The 18,780-nt window shown below is 40.3% G+C and overlaps 1 protein-coding gene across 1 annotated transcript; it reads left to right on the top strand.

The window, feature by feature from the left end:
- The first annotated feature begins 2,632 nt into the window (after window positions 1-2,632).
- On the top strand, window positions 2,633-18,295 carry nucks1a (nuclear casein kinase and cyclin-dependent kinase substrate 1a). Its single transcript, XM_010896119.4, has 8 exons — window positions 2,633-2,904; window positions 9,612-9,661; window positions 9,760-9,856; window positions 10,091-10,137; window positions 11,994-12,143; window positions 12,219-12,365; window positions 12,629-12,787; window positions 14,005-18,295. Exons 1-8 carry the CDS (start codon window positions 2,888-2,890, stop codon window positions 14,277-14,279), a joined length of 942 nt encoding a protein of 313 aa, XP_010894421.1. The 5' UTR covers window positions 2,633-2,887; the 3' UTR covers window positions 14,280-18,295.
- Window positions 18,296-18,780: the final 485 nt, after the last annotated feature.

The following is an 18,780-nucleotide window of genomic DNA, read 5'->3' as shown; positions in this document are numbered from 1 at the left end:
AAACATGTATTCTCCTTGCTCCTGTATCGTTTGTGAGCCCTGAGAGACAGAGCTCTGTCTGATCTCACACAGAAGACAGACAGCATGCATTTTTAAAGCTGCTTCACCTCATACATTTACAATCCACAGGTCTCACACTCACACACACAGAAACATACACACACACACACAAATCACAAAACTTCCCTATCCAAACCAGCACTGAACATAACCTACAATTTGAGCAAAGCCTACTCTTAGTTACCACACGTGTGTGTGGGCGGACTTTAAATTAGACCAGCCTAAAAAACAAAGGTCATTTCCACCCTCACTATGATTTTTCTAGCCCTCACTATATGGAGCCTACAGCCAGATTCTGTCACAGCACTGAGGGTAAGTGCTATCTACACTTCACCTCTGGAGATTTTCTAACTTTAGGGTTTATACTGGTTCTACTGACAGCTCAAATAGACACAGGTCTCTAAAACTTGCAACCAATGTGAATTGATGCACTCATTTACTGTTGGGCAATTCCAAGAGAATATCAACCTGAGCAAACCTAAATAAGTTTACTAATTTCCAAATTAATTGTTCATTATTATCTTTAATGTCTATATTTTTTGTTCAGGCTTTATTTAAAAAGTACAAAATTGCATTTATTTTGTCCATTCAAAAAGGGGAAAGTTTCAAAACAAAATAAATAATATTTTATGACTTTTTAAAAGAGCCCTCATAGCTCTTAATTATTACTCACAGTTGTCCTGCTTTTTTTAATGATGTTGAAAACATTTTTGATGACAGATATTTACCATAAAATCTTTAATATTTGTTTATTAGCGACCATAATGGAGTGTGTTGCATCTGTCATGGTCATTATTTTGTCTGTAAATTTTTTATGTCAATTACAATATTTTTATTTTTTTATTGAAAAATCCATATTTACTTGATTTCTCCAACATGCCAATATTTAGAAGTCCACTTGGGTATACAGTTCCTCTAAGAAGTAAAAAGAAATGTCATGCCCTTGTGTTACATCTGTGTTTGAGGGAAATCCTCTATAATTTACATACAGGTCCGGAAAAAATTAAGCGATCACTGCACTATTTTCTTTCCTTTCCAAAAAAGTAGAAAAGGAAAGTTTTGAGTGAGGAACAGAAGCCTTCAATTAGCAGTTGTCTCTTAATTTTAACCCTTCTTTTCCTCAAGACCTTCATTTTCAAATGTTTTGGAAAGGAAAGAAAAAGGTGCAGTGGTCTCTTCATTTTTTCCGGAGCAGTAATTCAAAGCATATCACAGATTTGTCCATAACTGGTGCATATTAATGGTTGACACCAGAGGTTAAGTGAGAGAGCAGAGGTTCATTTAGACTGTCCTGATAATGGTATGACTTCACAATATGGCTGGCTTTGTATTCTTCAACTGGTTCATGTTACTCTGTTAGGTTCTTTCAGGCTTAACAATTGGGCTTATTCATTTTAGCATGCAAACAATAATCTACAAAATGTGGCATGAGACAAATTGAGCAGAACAATTTGTTTGCATTCACTGATGTGGAACATGAACTATTATAAAATGTCAATTTTATTGTAGAACTATTAGAGAGATATAATTAAGAGAGCCAACTATATTATATATTTATATACACACCTTTATTTCTTAAAAAATATCTAAATTGAAACATTGTGGAAAGGTAAATCCTACTGGTCAGGCACCCAGTTTCAGAATTATGGAAAGATTTTGTACACATCCATTTGGGTAATAGTGATGGTTAGTACTAATGTTTTCCCACAAAAACACTATAAATTATACTCTTATTCTGTGGGGAACCCTTTGTTTAAATTGATGGAACTGTTTGTCCTCTGTTGGAGTGGCATATCCTGGGAAAAACGCAGGTAATAGTGGTGGACCAGTCACAATGGTTTACGCTCCTCTGTTTACTGTGTATGGAGACAAGCAACTATGAAAGAGATACATCATGAGACAATCTGTTATAAGTGCAATGGCAACCACGCAGATTACTAAAAAAACATAAAAAATACAGTTCTATAATGCTTCCTTCCTGCCATATTGCACCATCAGTAGAACATTAAGGTGTTCTTACCTATTGTAGAGAAAGGCCTTATCCGTAACCTAAATATATTGAGGAAAAGATGTAGATGTCAAACTTGACTCAAGCTGATCCTGATTCTGTTTCCTTTTAAATGCAGGTACAGCAGTAACTAAGATTTCCCAGTTATTCTGGAGTCTTGGGAGACAGTGTCAGGATTCTAAGCCCTTTTCAGTGGTGAGGAACATTTCAAATGTGTATGCATTGGCTACTATGGCCACTCATGTAATGATATGCTGGCCCGTTGTACATTATTTCTCAATAGAAAGTTGGGCCTACATTGTGGTCATTTTGGCCACAAACTCGTGCAACTTGCATCTACACTAGGGCCTCTTTTTGTTTTCTAGCAGTGGGTTTTCAACCTATCCTAGAAAGGGGGAGGGTAAATGGGATGAAACACTGAGTTTGATGAGCAACTAGAAAATCCAACCATAAAGAAAATAATAATTCAAATTGTCCAATGGAAGCGTTAGGGTGTTGATGCTCGCCTCTCAGCGGCGATGAAGGGCGGTCCTTTGTGCCTAGGCCCCTCCTAAGGACACTCGGTTAGGTTGCGCACAGGCTGCAGTTTCAGTTTGTTTTATTCACCATTTTGAGTAGCTGAAGGTAAAATTTAAACTAAAATCGCGTTTGGTAGACACATCGTTCCCGTATATTTAGTTTCACGCAGTAGCTCGGGCGACGGAGTTGGAAGGTCTCGTTGCGCCCTTAGGAGTTGCGGAACGGGACGATTTTGTTTTTATTTTCCTGGATTTCCTTTCCCCTTTCTTACATTCTTATCCTCTACAGTATTTCTGCAAAATGTCAAGACCAGTGAGGTAGGTTTTTCTAATATGTCCTCCGCTTTGGCTGCACGCCGTGCACGCTGCCGTTTCGCAGGCAACATGCTCCTCGCTTCCATGTTGTGCTTTTGGCCACAGTTGCTTTTATTTTATGAAAAATTGATGTAAATGTTTTTTTCCTTGTCGTGCACGCACTTGCTAGCATGAATCCTTGCAATGTGGACTGTTCGCCATGGCTGGGTAGAAATGCCTGTATTGCGCGCGCCTAGGCGAGTGTGCGTGCATCTGGTGCGAATCATACCTAAAGAAACCATACAACTCGAGCATCATTTGGTGCTTTACCAGGATTTTTCTGTCGTATTTAGCTTTTGTTTTATCTGACCGTGGAGTTGTCTGTTATTTTGTGAACCAGAGGGGAGGTAGACTAGACTGGGGAATATGGCTACCCATTCATCCACGGGAGCTTCAGAAAAGCTAATAAAAACCTAGGCTGGAGGTAGACATCGGCTCATAGGGATGTGATCTTATTAACGCGCAGCCTAGCGACGTCTATGCTAGCTCCAAATATCCACAATAAATACGCAATTGTGCCTTATGTGTAAATGGTCTTATTAATAGAGAACAATGAAATGTGCCAGTAGGTTTTGAGTGAAAACACGGTAAAAGGGAGAGCGGAGGACCTACATTTTCACGGATGGCAGTAAATTACCACTGGAAGAGTGATGTCAGAGGGGGGCGGAGTGGCTTTAGAAGTCACCACACCCCCCCCAAGCCTAGCTTTTCACTGCCCGAAAAGACCGAGAGGGTCGCATTTGAGCGAAGAAAATAATGCATTTCCCAAGATAATCACTAACAAATGGACACTGTTTTTATACGTTGTTGCATTCTATGGGAAAGTGCATCATGCGCCCGCTGAATGTTGCAAAAATGAGGCTGATATTGTACCCATTGATAGGAAAAAAGTGTGATTCAATGGGCGTCGCGTGTTGCCTGCCACCCCCCGGCCCCTGTTTCTTCCAGGTAGGCGAATGCGTGGGTCTTTCGATATTTTGGCTCGTTTTAGCTCATAACAGTCGCAGTTGAAATGGTGGTCACAGGCCTTGACTTTAGGCCAGTGTGCTGACTGAGGTCTTCATGGCATTAACAAGGCCTGCTCTTGTAATCTAACCACTTTAACGGTGTTTATTGCCTTGACCCCCGGGTTCCCGCTTGCTCATTTAACAATGTGATACGGTGTTAGCATAGTTCCTGTTACGGACAATGATTCCACTCACCACGTGTGAGGGCAGGGTGGTGGCAACATCTGAGTTTTTTTTTATCTGAGGTTTCATATGCTTACAAGAGCAACGTGTTGTGTACCAACTCGGAAGGTGTGTTTTACTATACTTATCTCATGTTGGGTGAATTTCAGGTTTGAATGGCAGGAGCCGTGGTTTCTGGGAGACATAGTCCCTTTCCCAGTAGAAACTGGTAGATTTCACACATTTGTTAGTAAAAAGCATAACATAAAATGGGAAGGTTAAGTCATGAATTGTCTTTATCTCTGCTCTTCTATCTTCATGATCAATAATACTATTCGTTTTATTTTTCATATTAACATGATACATGTTTATTTTCACTTGTAATCATGTATCATTATACTCCACTTCTACAAAGTTGCTGTAAATTCGAAGTACACGTTTGTTGAAACCGAACACGACTTTAATATGCAATGTCATGTGTTAATGCTTTGCAAAAATCGTCTCATTTGCTGAAATCAAGATTTCACAAGTGCATCACAAAAATGTGCAGTAGTTTCAACAAGTTGACGTATCAGTCATTCAGATCTAAAATTTTAATAAGGCTAGGTAAGTGCTCGGGGTCCATCAGGTCCAAGAGGGTACTGCAACAGTTTCATCAGTAAAATATCCAGGACCTTTGCAGTCAGTCCGCAAGCCAATTTAGTCACTGGATTTAATTCTTATAAAAATGTCAGTGGCAACAGATCGTAATACACTCTGCAAGGGTCACGTTTCATATATGATGTTACCAAAATAAAAAGTTTAATTCTGTAACTGTATTCCATCTCAACTCAGCCTTTCTGACTGGGCCGTCATACCACTAGTGATGCTTTGATTGATTGAACGTAAGCTACAAACATACTTGGAGTGCATGTCAAATGAACACAACTTGGCGCAAGTCAAATGAACACAACTTAGAAACTAATGTCATTTTTTAAAATGCTGTGTCATATCATAGGTAAAAACTGTAGATTGGAATTTGGATTGTATTTTGAAACGTCATGTTCTGGCAAAATAAATTCTATGTTGTGTTTCTTAGCAAAAATGAATACTCACACAATACGCAAAAGGAACTGAACTATTTGTTTCTGGAATGTGGTGTTTAGGGTGGTTTAACCCTTCATTTAATGTCTTTGCCTCAATCTTTCCTTTAAGCAATAGAACTTAAAGGTTTAGAGGTTTTATTATAGTATTCAATGACATTTGCTCTGATACTGTTTTTGGGTCTCCCATACTGTTTAGCACTGTCTAATTAAAATATTGTAATATTGACCCGCAATCCATATGGTATCCCAATATGTACTCTATTGGCAAGTAAGTATTGTGATGTGTCATGAGGTCACTTGCTATTCCCAGCCCTACACACATCAACACAATAAGCATGTTGCCACGGAATAAAAGCCTCAACCTTCAAAGACAAAATAAGCAACTTCTTTCAGTCTATGGCTAGGCTATGGTGACTATAAGTGATTGTTGTTATAGAGTTGATTTACAAATAGTTGCAGTATTTTCTTTTGCCCTCAATCTACACATAGTAAACAATGACAAAGCAAAAATGTGTTTTTCAAAATAAAATTCTGAACAACTTTAAATATTTAATGTGTATCAGTATTCCGACACTTTACAGGGCAATATACATTGAGCACTGTGATGGTACTTCCACAACAGCACCAATGAATCCCGTGTCCTATGATCAGGATGTCTAGAACATGATTTGGGTCCTACTGTGGAAAATTCAACTATATGAAAGCACAAATCTAAGGTCCCCCACTTAACAGTGCATGTCAAAGGAAACCTAAGCCATTAAGTCCATGGAACTCTCGGTAGACCTTAAACTTGTTGAGGCATTGATCTGTAGAAGGTTATAAAAAATAAGCATGACCGTGTTAGAATCCCAGGAGCACAGTGGGCTCCATTATTGTGAAATGGAAGACATTTGAAACCACAAAGACTTCTTAGAGAACCAAAGCTTCAGAGTTTCTCTGCAGAGATGGGAGGACCTACCAGAAGGACAACCATCTCTACAGCACTGCGTCAATCAGGCCTTTATTGTGGAGTGGCTAGTCAGGAACTACCCATGTCTAAAAAGCTTATGACATGCGGACCTGAAGGAGTCTGAACATAAAGAGAGATTCTCTGGTCTGAGGAGACCAAAATCCAACTATTAGGCCTGAATGCCAAGTGGTACACCTGGGGACAGCAGGGTATCGCTGATATTCTCCCTACAGTGAAGATCGCTGTTCAGAGATGCCTCCATCCTATCTGACAGAGATTGAAAGAATTTGCAAAGAAGGAGGAGCTGCGTAAATCGATGTGTGAGAAGCTGATAGAGGCATACCCAAGAAGACCAATGTTCTGTTTGTTGCTACAAGCTTTTATACAAAGTATGGAATGAGTGGTCTTAAGTCCCTCCCTGTGCAACTACTGTAGTTAATGACACTAGTTGTTAGTGAGCTACTACGGTGGTGGTGTTACATTGTTTGCTTTGAAATCCGGTCTGTAGTATAATGGTAAATGACTACGTTTTGTATATCTATTTGTCCAAGGCTATTTGCACAGGAAATTCCTATGTTTAGCCTATAGAAGTTAACCGTTTAACATTTTTGCTAACTTGGCATCTTACCTAACATTATGCAATGTGTGGTTTGGAACTCTTATCTATTCTGTCCATTGCATAACTAGAACTGTGCGAGCAAATGCTTTTTTCACGCTTGTTCCTGTCGGGCCTGACAGATGTTAGAATGCTTACCACTACTAGGTAGCTTACTTGCTACTTATGTAGAGTCTACCTATAGGAGAAATCTTGCCAAGAGCTTGCTTTTCAGGGCCATATTGGCTTGTGTATTTGTAAATTTCTTGATATAGATGTCTATTATCCCATTGACACACAGCTTTAACGCTGCCAATTTGACCATGCCATGAATTATATGCAGTCTTGTTTTGTGTGAAAACTACATAAAGGGAATCGCTGCAGCCTAGACAATACAATTCTTTCCGGCATGGTCTGTCGACTCAATGCTTAGTATGAATTGAGCAGTAATGCAGCGGCTGCTTTTTTTTTCTCGTCCTATACGTGCCGGGACTTCAAAGACCTGCCGCTGGACGCTCACTGTGGGGGGGACCAATCAAAGTTTCACAGCCTAGTTCCTTGACATTCCTGAATGCGAAAAGTCAAATCAGCTCTAATTTTGTAGCTGTATGGACAGCCTGTCAATTCTTTTCAATTTGCTTGCTTCCAAATAGAATAGTTAACACAAGTCTTTAGTAATACATGCTTAATAATTTAAGCCTACATGTTAGTCCTGGAGTTGTGCCATTAACATTATACATTTTATATTAATTATAATGCGTATATTCACTGACTCTAACCAGAATAGAAAGAGGAGTGGGAGGCACCGGTGCACAACCGAGTAAGAGTACAAATACATTAGTGTCTAGTTTTGAGAAACAGCATGCAGTAGTCTCAGCGTCTAAAGTCAAGAGGCAACTCCAGGATGCTGGCCTTGTTTCCCAATCTTCTGTCCAGTGTCTGTTTCATTTTGCCCATCTTAATCGTAGTTATGGTCAGTCTGTGATATGGCTTTTTCTTTGCAACTCTGCCTAGGAGGCCAGCATCCCAAAATCGCTGCTTCACTGTTGTTCACACTGGGTTTTGTGGGTATTATTTGATAAAGCTGCCTGTTGAGGACCTGTGAGGCTTCTGTTTCTCAAACTAGAAACTGATGTATTTGTCTTCTTGCTCAATTGTGCACTGAGGCCTCCCACCCCTCTTTTCTGATTAGAGCTGGTTTGCACTGTCCTTTGAAGAAGGGTGTAGTACACAACGTTATGAGATCTTCAGTTCCTTGGCACTTTCTCACTAGGAATAGCCTTCAAGAAAGACTGACTTGTTTGTGGAAAAAGTCATTTTAAGCCTGTAATTGAACTGACAATTGCTGATGCTTCAGATAGTCAACAGAAGGCCAGTTTTATTGCTGCTTTAACCAGCACAACATTTTCAGCTGTGCTAATATTATTGCAAAAGGGTTTTCTAATGATCAGCTAGCCTTTTAACATGATATACTTGGATTATCAAACACAATGTGCCACTAGAAGACAAGACTGATGGTTGCTAATTATGGGCCTCTGTACGCCTATGTAGATATTCCATTAAATATCTGCGGTTTCCTGTTACAATACTAATTTGCAACATTAACATTGTCTACACTGTATTTCCGATCAATTTGATACTATTTTAATGGGGGGAAATTATTTTCTTTCGGAAACAGACATTTCTAAATGACCCCAAACTTTTAAATGATGGTGTACATGAAATTAGTTTGAATAGGAAATAGTAATTGACAAGGTTAGAAATAATGATTTATAATTTAAATAATTTTGCCCTTCAAACTTGGCTTCATCAGAGTCCTCCATTTGCACTAGTTACAGCCTTGCCGACCTTTGGCATTCTAGTTCTCATTTTGTTGAGGTAATCTGAAGAGATTTCAGGCCATGCTTCCTGAAGCACTTTCTACCAGTTGGATGTTCTAATAGAGACTCTGCCTGGGAACCCCTCTACTGGAGACTATCCCTGCCTGTGAGGGACATGCTGCTGATACAACGTTAACTGCTGAACGTCTTTTGAGGTGTGGCAAATGATGAACTGAGCTGTATGAAACACTGTTGCACCTGAGGTGAATTGCTGGTTTTTGATTTTCAATTGACTGGAGATATGAAGAGCCATACAGAGTTTGGCCTCATCGGAACATTATAAAGTTTGCTGCCTCTACTGTAGCTTAAGCATTAAGTTTAGCTTATAGCTCTATTGTGTTCTGTGTAAGTAGAGGTCCACCAGCATGTATCCAAACTTGTCCTGTAGTGCAGTAGTTCTCAGCTGGTTTTGCCTCAGGGGCCATATTGAACCTGGTCGTACCTGTCGATATTCCTAATTTTGGGCTTGCAATGGAGAGAGGAAACAATTTTCCATATCACTTGAATTTACAAGATTTTGTTCTATGCAGAATTGTTCATTTAAGTCATGGGAAAGTTGAGTGATAGGTGTCTGCAGAAAACAATTCTTCATACTTGCAAACATCTGGGGGGGGGTCTCGATCGAAAATGTGGCCCATGTAAATTCAGTGTCTTCTTGGACTATCAATATCTACAAGTTTACACAACAAAAGAATGTAGCATCTTGTGTCTTTGATATATCGGAAAATGTATCCTTATGTAAACAAGACCATTGTTCCCAAGATTGTTGCTGAAATGCTGTCTGAAAAACAGTGTTATGCTATTTTCACAGCAAATGTAGCTCTTATTGAACAAGGGAACCACATTCCCATATTTGTTGTCATAGAATTCAATATTTTTTCTGTTGTATTTTGAATACTTTCTTTTGTTAGCATTGTTTTGTCCTTCTGCATAAGTCCTGATCCTTCCAAATAAAAGAGAGTCTCTGATTTGCTGTTTGTATTAACTTCACAGGAACAAGAAGGTGGTGAATTACTCGCAATTCCAAGAGTCTGATGATGCAGGTGAGGGATAGTATGCATGGATTTGTGTGGGTGGATGCAACTGCAACCTCTCATCCCATAGCTCAGCTTTTACTGTAACCCCCCTTTCCTTCTCCTAGATGAGGAGTATGGGGGGAACTCAGACAAGCCGAAGAAGCCCCGTGCAGCTCCTCGTGAGGTGAAGCGTAAGCGGTCAAAGAACTCACAGGAGGACAGGTGAGCCCAGAGAACAGCAGCACAAGGCCAAATATAATCTTCATTCACACTTCAGTGAACATTTCCCATTGGCATTGTGTGTAATTTTAGAAATTTGAGTTTAGGGCAATTAACCCAAGTTCTCAACTGGTGCCTTTGTTTAAAAAAAAAAATAATAATAAAAAAAAAATTATGTTGACTGTCTGTACCAGACTCCTGTGGTTCTTGTTGCTAAGTAGATGTGTTTTTTTTCAGTGAGGATTCTGATGAAAAACTCTCCAAATCCAAAAATGATTCAGCAGGTAAGCAATTATGATATTCAAATGATTATGTTCATCATAACTGTTTTGAGCGGTGCTCTTCAGCATGATTCCTAATGATTGTAATGCATAATTCATTAGGCTACTTATCCAAAAATGTCTGCTTATTCAGAATCAAAAAGCAGTGTGTCTTAACCAGTCATTGGCATGGTAACTGGTGCACCAATCTAGAATAGTGATAATGCACTTTCATTTTCCAGAAACAGATTAGACCCATGTTAATGTTGTTTAAAAAAAACAATTATATTTAACCCGTTATTCAACCATTTGGTTGAAAACCAGTTCTCATTTTCAATTATCAGATCAGCAGCTGCAGCTTGAATGTTTTTACTTTATCAAGGACTAAGGTATCAAGTTTATGGGTCTTATACAACTAATTTCACTTAGCAACTAATTCCAGTGAATGGCTGCAGCAAAAATAATTGAGTATTATATAAAATACAGTTTAGCAGTTTACTTTCAGATGTATCTTTACGTATATAATAATAGGCTAGTTTTCTACTCTCTGAAGGAACTGCATTTTTTTTATAGACAATGTTGTGCAAAGATGTTATTTATATTCTTGGGAATAATACTTGTAATATTTGGTGAAGATTCCCTCCAAAGTACTAACATATGGCGCGGAATCCAGAAATTACATTCTTTCCATCAAATCCAATGTTAGTTACTGTCCGAACTCACTGCCATTACACGCGAGCAGCAAATGCTGAACTACTTCAGAAGATGTCTGTTTTAAGCTTGTGAGTTATTTAGCACTGTGATAGCATGTTGCACATGCACAACAGCATGGTGAAGGTTTTTCTTTTAGCTTCCAGATTGCCCATGATTTATTCGAACAATATTTAATAACGCCAAACCCAACTACACCATTGATGTCAACCTGTGGTCTTCATTCTATGATACGCGTCAGCTGGTGTCTCACTACTAGACAGACTCGTTGGAGCTCTTGGTTTCTGGCAGGGTGCTCCCGTGCCTGCAGTGTGTGAGCATTTTTTGGGGAATATGAGCCTCGGCACACAACAAAAGCATAAACATAAACTCTACTGTTAATGTAGTTTCAATGGAAGGGTGTTTCCACATTTTAGAGCATGGCTCTGACTCCACCAGGGCTGTGTGGGAGCATCATGTTGTGTGGATGCTTCTCAGCAGCAGGGACTGGGAAACTGGTCAGTATTGAGGGGAGGATAAATGAAGCTAATTACAGAAAGGTCATTGCAACCTAATCCAGAAAGAACAAGACCTCTGACAATGGTGAAGATTAATCATTCAGCAGGACAATGACCTGAAGCACACAGCTAAGACAATGCTGGAATAAAAGTCTGAATGTCCTTAAATGGTCTGGGCAGAGCCTGGGTATTGTGTATAGATGAATGACAACATGCATTCAATACATTAAGTCTTAACAAAATGTGGAACCAGCTCATGCTTGTACACCATGGGTCTTGGACCATTGAGATTACCTGTGAAATATTGACGGACGTCAAACATTGTTTTAAGGATGAAAATGTCCTGATCTTGAAAAACAAGTAGTTGGAAGAGAATTGGTGATCAACCTCAGAGCCCAGCCACATAGGGTATGGGTTTTGTGGGTGTGCCATAAGATTTTCTCATACAAAAGAGCAGCTCTTTGTTTTTTATTTGCTGACTGTTTTGCTGGTCATTTAAATTTATTTATTTTTTACATTAAATGACATTAAAACATTACCCGGAAGCTATCCAGACACTGATCTGAGACATCTGATTGGCGGGCAGTGGGCCTGTAGGTGCACAAGGTTTGAGGACTCTGCCCTGGGAATAGCTAAAGGCTATTGGTAAATGTTTCTCATGTTGGTTTGTAGATGATTTTGGTAGTGATGAAGACAATGACTTTGGAGAGGAGGACGACGAGGATGGAGGCAGCGACTACGAAGCTAAACGAGGCAAAAAAGGAAAGACGGCCAAGGTGGCGAAGCCCGCTAAGAGGACGCCCAAGAGAAAACGACCTGCTGGTAGGAGTCCTACTCTTAAGTTTGGCGGTGTTCCAATTGTAGGAGCTGAGATGTAATCTGTCTGCCTGTGTGTAGATGACAGTGATGAGGAAGTGAGCCGTAAGGTGCGTACAGTGCGCCAGGCTGCCACCAAGGCCGTTTCCAAACAGAGAGAGATCCTGCTGGGTGATGGAGGTAGTGAAGATGAGGAACGTGAAGACCAGGAGGAGGCCCTCCCAGATCGTAAGTCAACCGCTGAAACTACCCAGAGTATACCGTTAGTCAACTGAACTATAGGCCTACTTCCACTAACCACCTAAATGTAAACCAAGTTATCCATGCAGCACTAAGCAGGACTCCATAGACCACTCATTGGAAGGGAACTAGAGTGCTTCAAAGACTGAATTAAGTATATACATTTCCATTGAAATGCTAACCAAGCCATATATGAAAACTCAAACTTGACAATTCAAATGTGCAATTACTCCCTCCCGAACCTCTTCTAGCTGATGAGTCAGGCAGCGATGAAGACTTCATGGTTGAGGATGATGATGATAGTGACTACGGCCGCTCCAAGAGCAAGAGGAGCAGCAAGAAGGTCATCAGACGGAGCCGGCCAGAGAGGAAGGAGAAGAAATCTCCCAAACCACGACTAAAGGCCACAGGTATGACCTAACAAAAAATCACTACAGTGTATGTGGATGGTTTAGAGGTCTATGTATCAACTTGGTACTTCCCAGTATCATAACTTAATGTTGAGTTGGTGTGTATCCCGCACTAGGGTTGGGTATCAAGAACCGTGCCAGGTTTCAAATTTCCAAGAACCCTGCGTTTGAAAAGACATTTCGATTCTGCTTCCGTTCCTAACGTTTGCATTTCAGTCACGCGTTCTAATGTCTGAATGTTGCACTCATCTGCCAGCACCTGGTACATGGACGGCAAACCTAATGTACGGCAACAAACCAAGCAAGTGGGAACTGAGAAGAGAGACTTATGTTTACATCCTGGACTGACATCCATGGCAGACCACAGCAAATGCTCAAATGTTTGGCTTAGATTCACAAAAATGTTAATGAATATGTAGGACCTGCAGTAAAAATATTTAGTGTAAGGGAGGAAGCACTTCCAGTACGATGTAGAATTTATTTCAACGCAGCAGGAATTTGAAGGAATGCACTGTGTTCGGTCTCTCACTCAGGTACACAAAACCGTAGGGCTGTCAATCTTTTTGATTTGAGTCTCTTATTTTTTATATTTCAGTTAAATTTGAATATTTATCCTCAAATTTAGCACATCCACTTATTGTCACTTAGACACCAATAGCAACCACAGTGAGCTAGCCAACGTTGAGGGTGCTAACTGGTGGCAAGCTAACCTAGCTAGTTAGCGTGAACATACTATACTAACGTACATGGACCAAGCTAGCTAGTTTACTATAATAAATATCATAATTTATTTTATATAACCTGCCAACTGGTCTGTGGGTAAATTAATGTCATTTACTCAGCTTGCTTGTAATTAATTTTTTTATAACTAGAAATCCCGCTTATCGCAGTAGTGATCATTCCTTATACAAGATAATATAATTTTTACTTCCTTTACTACCTTCCTAAATCCGGTCACTGTTGACAGTTGACTGATTTTATAGCCTGAATGTGCAAAGAATAAAAGGCACATTTTCCATCTTGAAATATGTTCTCTCCCAAATGTTTTTGAATCAGAACTGGGATTTGATAAGAACCGGATTTGATGAGTGGAATCGAAGTAATTACCCAAATACCCAACCCTATCCCTCACACGGTTGTAATGCGTAGGCAGGTATCTCTCACACGCTGGTCATATTGAGTTGGTGTGTATCCCTTACATTTTCTCTCCTCCCTAGTGACCCCAAGCCCAATGAAAGGAAAGGGTAAAGGTCGCCCCAGCGCCGTAAAGGCCCAAGAGAAGAGCTCGCCGAAAGAGGAGGAAGAGGAGGAACCAGAAAGCCCTCTGGAAGAGGAAGAAGAGGAGGTGGTGAAGAAGGACTCCTCCCTGACTCCCAAGAAAACAAAGGAGGCACCCGGGGTAGAGAAGAAGGAAAAGGAAGAGGAGGAGGAAGAGGAGGAAGAGGAAGAGGAGGATGGATCAGAAGAGGATGCACCCTCTGGCGAAGACTAGACAACTACCCACAGAAGTCCCCCCCTTCCCCCCACTATCTCCTTACCTTCTCACAGTTTGGTTTTGGTTTAGAGGGTTTTCTTTTGGTTTCTGTGGTGGCCTGGCTCAATGGTTTGAACCTCATGTGGTTTTGTTTAGTGTTTGTTTTTGTCCTCCCTCCCCAGGCTTTCCCTGATGTCTGACGAAGACAGTGTCTGTGTGCATCAGAACATGTATGCTATCTGAGGAGGGATGGAAGGAAAGAACAAGTGAGATTTGACTCTGTGTGAACGTGTCCATTCCTCCATCCCTGTTCCTGCTTCTCCACTACGCTTCCGCTGGCTCACCTTTCCTCTCCTTTTTCATCTCTGCAGTGACTGCATTAGTATTTCCTACAGGAGTTTGTGTGGATCTCAGAATTGTTTCTTTAGGCGTTGTTTATTTGCCTTTGGGAGCTCCGTGCTAGTGGACATCCATCCTCAACAGTCGCTTTGAGTGTAGTCGCTAGTTCTCTCCTACAGGCTGGTAGCTGTGTGTACAAGTGAGCCTTCTATTTAAAAAGAAAATCGAAACAAAAAAAAAAAATTCTACAGCTTTCCTTTCTTGTTCGAGTTCTACATTCCCCCTCCCCTCAAGTAATCACTGGTCTAACAATACTGAAGTAAAAGCTTTGTAGTGTAACACTGGCTTTTGTCTATCCAGTAGTGTTAGATCAGTTATTGCTACCTGAGCTCTGGGTTTGTTAAGCCAGTCTGGGTTAGTGTCTCCCTCTGTTGTGGTTTCTCAGTGGACTGTCATTGTCCAATCAAAGCACTGCTTATTCACTGCAACACTAGCCATTGGTCCAGTCACAGCGAGCCACACTGTAGACTCCTGAGGGAGGATATGATGTCAGTGTGTTAACGCTTAATTTTATTTCCCTGTTGTATTTAGATTGTCCTCACAGAGGTCCTGGACTCACTAACCCCATAGTGCTGTGCAGAACAACACCTCTTTTTAAACTTTCTCAAACACATTTTAAAAGGATGATTTTACGCTTTAATGTGAAATTATATTTGTCTCCCCCCTCCTGTCCCAGTTCTCATACGGCCATACCTCTGAATAGGTGGTCATGCCTCCTTTGGAGGTCTGGAGAAGTTTATATATGCCAAAACTATTTGAAAGGTCCATTGGCTGTCAGCAGCTACATTTTTATTGGATATTATGTTTCAAGAACCCTCCACAAAATTGCTATTGAAGAAGTGCTGCATGTTGGGCTCTGCCATAGCAAGGCTTTTGATTGGTTTGATAGGTTGCAAGTCTTCACTGATGTACACCAGGCCTTCATCCCCTTTTTGCTATTTCAGGCAGAGATTTCACCAGGCTTATTGTTTAAGCAAGCTTTGTTCTCAACTAGGCTATATTCCCTCCTGTTCAATGAGGTTATGCCCTGGTTCAGTGTCAAGGACCATCAGTTTAACACATACAGGAAACTTGTATTTTGTTATTGACTGTGTTGCGGTTCAGTGTTGTGCTCTATGGACCAGAGTTAAACACGACTGCTTTGGAGCAGCAGTGTGGTATTTGCTTTAGAGTGTGCTCTGAGCTTCTGCCATGAGCTGCATATGGTTAATCTGGTCATGGAAGCCGGTTCTAAGTCAGCCCTAAGAGTTGTTTCTAAGTGTTTGATGTCTGCTGGTAATACCATAGTGTGTGTGCGCAATGGAGGGTTTAAAGTTTTCTGACCCTAGACCCTCTAGTTCCTATGGTTTGTGTTTAAGAAAAGTTGGACCTTTGGATGGCTCTGTGCTGAGCATGACACTACCTTGGCGTGGCCAGAGCTTTATTACTCAACCCTTTGTGCCAGGCATCCTCAATCTATTTTTTTTTTCTTTTTTTTTTTTATTGAAACCAAGTTTTTGTTTTTTTTCTTGTCCCAAAATTGAATGTTTTTTGTTGGTTTGTTTTAATTCTCTATTCAGATTTTTTTGTAATGTTTGTTTTTTAAGAAAAGAAATAAAATGTATCTTGATTTTAAAAAGAAAAATCGACCCTATCCATCTGTTTTTCTGCTGTTTTGGACAGACCAAGGAGAGCAGACCCTGCTATTCCTCATTTTGATTCTCTCTTGCTCTCTTTCTCTCTTCCCCTCAGACACAACCTAAATGCATATAATGTTCTGCTCTATAGCTCTCCTTCACAACCAAGAAACACGTGCTGTATTTTCCCTACTCTGCAAATGGGAGTATACAAGGGCAGAAGGGAGAGAGAGATCCTGAAATGAGTGCAATAGTGGGATTTAGTGTGACTTGCCTGGGTTGAAAAATACTTTTAACCGAACCAATGGTTTCAAGCATTCATGGTTAAATGCGCTCATTATTGTTTTCACTGAGAATTAAAGCTACTAGTTATGAAGACTAGTTTGGATAAATAGTTTTGGATCTGTTTCTTATTGCCTTATTTCCATGTTCCTGCTGAACCAAATGAGCGCTGGTATAGTGTTAGACAGGGGCACAGGAAGTTGCCTGACAACTCATCCTGATTTTAATTTGGCTGCTCTGATGATGCTACATTTGACCCGCGCAATATGTATGGGTAGCCAGGCAAGACGTGATGGAACATTTAGGGTGATTTAATTTGAGTACTAAACTGATACTTAGACTTGGGCACAGTTTTTTTTCCTACCAAATTTCTTCCCAGCCTACAGGATTGTTTGGGGCTTTAGGGGGCAGGAATGGAATTCAGCAAATGACCAACTGAAGCCATATCTGACAGAAAAAAGGATGAGGAAGGGACTCTGTCATCAAAGAAAATAATAAAATAGAAGACAACTGACCAAGATCAAAGCTATCTATTCCGTGGAGGTGTGTGTTCCTGTTTTATTCTCTTACAATCGTAACAAAAGGAAAATCATGCCACGGACATTTGGCTGGTCCTCACTTCTAAAAGTAGTTATCAGACTTGGGGTTACGTTTAGGCATCACAATGTTTTGGAGCTAGGGTTAGGTTAAGTTCAGGCATAAATGCTGGTAAGGCCAGGTTAATTTATTTTAATCATACTAAATTGCTGGTCCTGACATGTGCATGTGTAGTACATGCACGCTATATTTTAGCCGATTTGTCAGGATCATGATTTGTTTACACCTGTTAACAACCCCAAGACTGCAAATGCGTGTTTTAGAGACGTTCTGCAGACTCAAAGTGAACCTTGGTTCTGGTCAACTCACCTTTCCTGACTGCAGTTGAGAACTGGTTGTATGCCTGTTTTCAAACTAACATTCAGTCACTTTCACCCCAAGAACATCTGATAATCTTTAGGTGTTAGCAATGTTGTTTTATGACAAAAGCCAACGCTAATGAACCATATTGCTTATCGTTTCAATCCTATGCTTTATGCAGAAAATGGGTTTAGCTTGGGTTAGGAGTATATTTTCATTGGTTATTTTAAATATAGGGCTTCTGTCATGATCCTGCATGGCGCTGAATGCTTGTATGGGGTTTCTGTGTCCAGGGCAGCAGGGGCTTCCATAGAATATTCTTGACATAGGGCTGAGGTCCATACTGCAGGGCTTATTTTATGCGAGAACTGAATGACTCATGTCACTGGTCGGCTAGAAAGCCCCCTTACCTGGTGTGACCAGTTCTGAATCACTCCCTTATTTGGGGAAGAATAAGAAGCAGCAGTGCTGCGGACCTCCATGCCCAGTTTTACATGAAGACATGACCATGATACACAACTCTTTCACATTCTTCAATATCCCAGCATTTGTATTGCTTTTAATTTGGTTTTTCTATGTATCTTAAATTGTACTAGCAATGTAAATGTAAGCAAAATTGTGATTCTTACAGGTGATTGCGCCAAGAAGCTTTTGTCAATGGTGTGGAAAGGGAACGCTGAACTGTTGAAATATTTGCATGTTGTTGAAAAGTAAGCAGTGATGATGATGGTAATGATGATGACGACAGTATTGTGGTCTTAAGTATTAATGACAACAATGATGTTGATGATGTTTTGGTTTCCCAGCTTCTAATAAAGGCAAACTACTTTTTATATGGTTTTTACTAGTCTTCTGATATTTCATGTGAATGGTGTAGGGATCATTCCAAGAAACATTTTCTCTGAGTGCAAACTGCACTAATCACTGTTTGCCACACAGTGGCACTCTTTGCTATGCAATCCTCTAGTGTATCACATAAATTAGTCTAATGGCCTCACCTGCAGTGCACAATACCATCCTCTATTTCCAGCCGATTGGTATATACCTTTGACTTTAATCAATATTTGTTCATGATAGAACAGCCATAAAGCAATAACCACAAATAATCTGAACATTGATAAATGTTTCCCTTGTATTGAGTTGGACAGGTTTTTATCAAACCTTGTGTCCAAGTGTATTACAGTAGAAAGGCTAACAGGGAAGAATCTCCCACTGCACAATGAGCCTGCACAGAATGAAGTCATAGTCCAGAAGGGGTTCAGCAGGTACATTCAGTTGGCCGAAGTTTACAGGGGAAAAATACATTTATAGTTCAGCTATTCGTA

This window comes from Esox lucius, chromosome 17 (assembly GCF_011004845.1).
Source record: "Esox lucius isolate fEsoLuc1 chromosome 17, fEsoLuc1.pri, whole genome shotgun sequence".
NCBI classification, from domain to species: Eukaryota; Metazoa; Chordata; class Actinopteri; order Esociformes; family Esocidae; genus Esox; species Esox lucius.
Note: the sequence above shows the minus strand (reverse complement) of the source record. Positions and strands in the feature narration are given on the sequence as shown.